At 34.4% G+C, this 6,224-nt stretch overlaps 1 protein-coding gene across 1 annotated transcript; it reads right to left on the bottom strand.

Annotated features, from left to right (window-relative positions):
* Positions 2,965 to 3,587, bottom strand: LOC104789477 (glutamic acid-rich protein-like). Its single transcript, XM_010515170.1, has 2 exons — positions 3,522 to 3,587; positions 2,965 to 3,450 (listed from the first exon to the last, which is right to left on the bottom strand). The coding sequence occupies exons 1-2, from the start codon at positions 3,585 to 3,587 to the stop codon at positions 2,965 to 2,967; spliced, it is 552 nt and encodes a 183-aa protein (XP_010513472.1).

The raw sequence follows: 6,224 nt of genomic DNA, 5'->3' as shown, positions 1-6,224 counted from the left end.
TCGATCGATACACCAAGGGTGTCGATCGACACCCACACCAAAACCTTAAAAATTGGTTCGCGGATGTTACATTAACAAAAGCCTTAAGTGTTTTCATGTACCTATAACTTAGTCAAGAAATGTATATTAGTTGAACATAGTTGCAGGAAATACATATATTAAAGCAAATGAGTACATCAAACCTTTCGAAGGGATAGATCCAGCGGAAGTGTAATGGTCCTCCCAAACGTGCCTCTTTTGATAGATGAATTGGAAGGTGGAACATGATATCAAAAAGGGATGGAGGGAAGAAGCGCTCCAGTTGACACATTGTTTCCACAAACTCTGTCTCTATTGTCATTAGTTTCTCCGGGTTGATGATGCGCTGACACAACCTGTTGAAGTAACTGCATAATCTATTGATGGAAATCCTAGGACCCTTATGTAACAACCCTCTTAATGCAGCCGGTAACAAGTTTTGTACTAGGACATGATGATCATGCGACTCTAAACTACTTATATTTGGAGGGTTAACTGAAACACTATTCACAATATTATCACAGTAACCATCAGGACCTCTAAACTTAGATAACCTTTGGCAGAAAATGGTCTTTTCTTTCTTGATAACCAGTAGGCTGTTGGAGGTAAATATGTTTTCTTTCCTCTGACCTCTGTGTGCAAGTGATTTCTGATTCCAATATCTTCTAAGTCTTTTCTTGCTTTCAAACCATCTTTTGACTTAGCACTTTGCATCAAGATAGACAATATAGCATCCGACACATTTTTTTCTACGTGCATAACATCAATATTATGATGAACAGGCAAATACTAACACATTAAGGAATTAACTGTTAGGCTTGTTCAGATCCAACAATAAGAGAATATAGTTCAATTACTTTACTTTACCTTCCAGTAAGGTAGTTCAAAGAATATTGATCTCTTCTTCCACCACCATAGATCATTTGATTCTTCACACTCTTCTTCTTGATCCACCTCATCATCTTCCAACTCAGTTCTTTTCCTTTTATTTTCTTTGTCTAGAGGTTTTCAGAAATCATTCCTAAAAGCTTGTAGTGTCTCATACATTTCAGCGCCAGTTTGTATCCTTTTGGCATTCCCTTCCTCAACAATGTTGTCAAACCAAGCTTTTTATATCTGTAACGATGGCCAGGCGGTAGTCTCTTTCTATTCCCCATATAGACAAACTTACGGCTAAACTTAAGCCATCTGGAAGGTGTATCTTTTCCACATACATTGCAGGCTTGTTTCCCTTTCACTTTACATCCAGACAATGTTCCTAAGGCTAGATAGTCACTGATACTCCAAAGTAGCATGGCTCTAAGTGTGAAATTCTCTTTCGCAAATGAGTCATAGACTTCAATACCCTCAGCCCACATGTCTTTTAAATCGTCTATCAGTTGTGCCAAGTAAACATCTATGTTATTACCAGGAGCTGTTGGACCAGGGATCAACAAAGTCAACATTATATTTTCAGCCTTCATACACATAGTCAGAGGCGTGTTATAGTTCACCAACAACACTGGCCATGTGCTGTGATTGGTGTTTTGCATGGAGAAAGGGTTCACCCCATCTGTAGAAATTCAAAGTCAAAGATTCCTTGGTACAGCATCAAAGTCTGGCCATTTAGCATTCCACCTGATCCTGTACTCGAATGTTTGCATCGAGTGCTTAGGTCGTGTGGTTCTTGTTTATTTAATTTCTTTTAATCATTTTAGGATTGTTAGATCAAACCCATTTATTGCTTGGCTTGACTTGCATAGTTCTGATCATGTCTCATCTGCTAGCATAACAACCATTTGGATTGATAACCCTTTGTACTACAACTGCATAGGGAATTGATACCCTGGGTGAAAATCCTGTTAGCACCCTTACTCGTCCAGGTTTGTCTTTTCCCAAAATCTTGCTCACAGCATCTTCCCTTATGTTATCAGCAGTTGATGTAGAGTCCATTTGACTATCAAGTGATTGTATTTGTTCCTGATACAAACATTTAAACACACGAAAACTCAGTGTGATTATCAAGTGATTGTAATCCATTAATCATACACAATATAACAAGTTCCAGGATTCTTACAATAGTCTCAGCAAATTGAAGCTTCACAGGTCTACCATCAGCATGAGTGTGTCTCGCAATCCATACCTTACTCCTTGTCACCTTACTTGGGTCGCTACTCTTTTTTCTATATAAAGTATATACATATCTCAATACCATTTTATTCTAACAAAATATACAATATATATAGATATTTGACAACTATTACTACCATATCATCAGCTAAACGAAGCATTCCTTTGTGGATGGTGGTGTGAGGAATCTGATTTTGTCTCATCTTCCTGAACTTGTTTCTTATTTCCTACATTATAAATATCAGTGTGATTAAATCTATCAGACATGACATATAAACAAGAAAGTTACTTAGTTGTAGATAACTAACCGTGAAATCTGCGTTAGTCTTGCTCCTAACCCAAGAGTTCCACACTTGAATGGATGGGATGTTGGTGGGTTTTAAATCTATTCTCTTAGCAGCAGTCTTCGCAGCACGTACATCTGACAATAGCCTTGACTTCCAAGCCCTCCAGATATTTCCCATTTGCTTCAAAATAGCAACTCTCTGCCATTCTTCTTGCAGGTTAAACATCCCCTGCATCACATACAACAAGCAAAGGTCAAACATGTTTCATATCTGTTCAACAAAAAATAGTTGAATATAAATGTATACCTGAATTTCTTCCCACGTTGCTTGTTTAGCCACTGCATCAAATTTCCTCCAATCAGAAATTGTAACCGGAACGTGTTCCCTCACAAGGACACCAAGAAAAGATGATAATATTATTGAAACAGGTCCAACATGATCACCAAAGTCAGTGAAAGTTACTGAAACCTTTTCATTAGGATTTTCAGCCACTTTACGCATCTTTGTTGGTCCTCTTTTTCTTTCTTTCTTTCACTCTTTCCTCCGGTACCTAACTTCCTTCATCAGTGTTGCTAGGAATCGCATTATCTTGACCATTGCCAACACCATCTTCTTCCATATTGCCAGCTTCTTCTTCATCCTCCTGTTGTTCCTGTCCAGTCAAACAAGCTTCGCCTTCTATCTCAGAATCTTCTTTCTCATCTTCAGACATTGCTTTCTCAATCTGATCAGCCTCCGGTGTTACATCTTTGTCATTACCCTTCTCACAATCTTCTATCTCATCTTCAGACATTGCTTTCTCAGTCTGATCAGCATCCGGTGTTACATCTTTCTCATTACCCTTCTCAGAATCTTCTTTCTCATCTTCAGACATTGCTTTCTCAGTCTGATCAGCATCCGGTGTTACATCTTTCTCATTACCCTTCTCAGAATCTTCTTTCTCATCTTCAGACATTGCTTGCGGTGTAACATCTTCTACCTCATCATCTTGAGCAGCCACTTTCTTGCTTCTAGTACTACTTCTCCTAGCCACTTTCTTTTTTTTTTTCTTTTCTTATTCACTTTTAGTGTTGTTTCTGGAGCAACTTGTGCTGTTATCTCTTCTACCTCCAAACCTTGATTACGTCTACTACGACGAGGACCAACTTGACCTCCTCCTCTTGTCTTCGCCATTTCTGGAATTGATAAGTGAAGAACAGTTTCAATAAACAGAAAATTGAAACCGAAAAATCATAATCAAAACAGAAAATCAAAATTGAAAAAGGAAATGTGCCAAATATCGACATGCATGTTCACCAAAACTAAGAATCAAAACGCAAAATCAAAATTGATACTCAAAATCACAAACTTCTGCATCAATGTTCACACAACCCAAGAATCGGAACCCCAAATGAAAATGGTTTTCCATTCCAACGAACAAATAAGCTACGATTGAATGAAAACATACCTATTGAAGATTCCAGGGAGATTGTGAGAAATCGAGTTGAGAGACTGAGAAATCAAGCTGACACAGTGAGAAATCGAGTGAGATAAAGTGCGAATTAGAGGGAGAGACTGAGCAAGCGAGTGAGATTGAGAGAAATCGAGAGAGAGTGATATCGAAAGAGATCGAGAACTTCTCGATCTGATATGATTTTGCCTTAAGCAAAAAAATGAGAAATGACTTTTCGGGTTTTCTTTTATTTTGCCTTACACAAAATTTTAGTTTTTTTCCTCTTACCATTTTCAATAGCGGGACAATAAAGATCTCGAACCAATAAATTGTCCCGCGTCACTTTCATTATACCGCTTATATAATTTGTAGCGTTTACAATATACAAAACGCTATCTTTAAATCACGATTCAGTCAAACATAGCATATACATACAAAACGCTATCTTATGGTGCTATCAATACTCACATTTCCTGTAGTGATTGCTCCAAAATAAATATTCAGTTCGATCCAAACAGCATAACACAAAGATTTAAATTGAAAAATACAAAACATAAGTTAAAGATAAATTAAAGCACTCGTATTATGAAATCAAAAAATTCAATGATGGAGCTCAAAACTTTGAATGTGAAAAAATTCTGAATTCTGAATTACATACCTTGAGAAAAGAGAAGAGGAAGGTTCAAGGTGGGATTTTTGTTAGAGAGAGAGATGATATTTTTTTTGGGTCAAAATCACACTTCCGTAGGTGGGATTTTTTTAATAGGATTTCCCTTATAAATATATAACCAAAGTCTCTCACAATCACTTTTATGTTTTTTTTTTTTTAAAGTTAGATTTTGAATAACAGTGGATTTGTTATGATTTTGCAAATTATTGATTAAATAACAGTGGATTGTGAGTGATTTTGAATGATTTTTAACAAATTTCATACTCAATAACAGTGGATTTGAGAAGTGATTTTAAAATCACTACTTGAATAACAAGGGATTTTAAAAAAAAATCACAAATCCTCCAAAATCCTATTTTGAATACACCCCCTTTCAGTAGGAGAGAATTCATGGTTTCAAGGAGAAAGGATGATATGGTAAGAGAGGAATTTGCTATGAAGGAAAATATATAGTTTGATACGTAACATTTTTATATAGAGAGAGCATTGAAGGAATATTTGCTATAAATGGAAGTTAATTTTGAATTGTTGGTTGTTGGGTAGGTAAACGTAAATGGTAATATTAGAGAAGAGAGGATTTACCTTCTTTAATAGCTGGTGTATCTTATTACGACATGATATAAGGTAGGTTCCATTTCTTTTTTTTGTTACGAGATGTGTATCTATCTTAACATTTTTTGAGTACAAATTTGTGCCACTTTTTTTCCCTTATTCGGGTCGGATTTTTCTCAAAAAATCTAAACCAATTACACTAAACGGATCTTCTCTATATATTCTCCACCGATCGGATAAAAATCGGAATGTATAACCCGAAATTATATTTACGAATCTTCCTATAAAAAAACGGGGTTATATGATGTAAAAAGTTATTAGAATAAATATAAAATATCATAGAGCATTGGTCAGATCTTCATTATTTATTTTTTTAATACCATCAATATTTACAATAAATTTAAGTCACATAATTTGGAGAATGAGTTGTATTAAGTCTTAGAAATATAAATAAATTTACAGATATAAATGTATTTTACTCATACATTATTTTAGCAAATCTGAGTTTTATTATATTAAAATATACATATAGTACTTATAGTTTTTTTCAAATATAAAACATAAATTCAGTAACAATTACAACTTTTTATTGTAAATAAATCAAGATCTATAACATCGCAACATCTATATTAAAAATTAAAGAAATCAATCATTTTATTACATAAAATCATAAAAGTTATATATATAAGTAAAAAAAGGTATTTATACTGTGGTGTACCACAGAGTAAATCCTAGTGTACATTAAAATACATGTACGTCTATATGTTTAATAACATATGTGGTTTAAATGCAGTTGACACATACTTCATTGCAAATCTCATCGATTTAAATTGACTAAGATGGAGGTCAAATCAATTTAAATTTGACATTTAATTAACTTAGGTGGGTAGGAAGATACTGTAGTAATAGGTGGATAACCCCAACTCATAAATATATATTTAAGTAAACTTATTGTATTCATTATTGTATATGATGTTTAAATACAAATGTATATACGTACATGTACGTATTTAAGGTATGTACTATTCTTTGTGTATGTATTGTTAAATGATCGTATGTATCATCTTTTATGTATGAAATGTAACAATAGTTCAGAGTTTACTAAACATATTACGTACATATGTCTGTGTACGTAATTTAAAATTATGTGCTTTAT

This window comes from Camelina sativa, chromosome 5 (assembly GCF_000633955.1).
Source record: "Camelina sativa cultivar DH55 chromosome 5, Cs, whole genome shotgun sequence".
NCBI lineage: Eukaryota > Viridiplantae > Streptophyta > Magnoliopsida > Brassicales > Brassicaceae > Camelina > Camelina sativa.
This window is presented reverse-complemented; position numbering and strand designations above follow the sequence as displayed.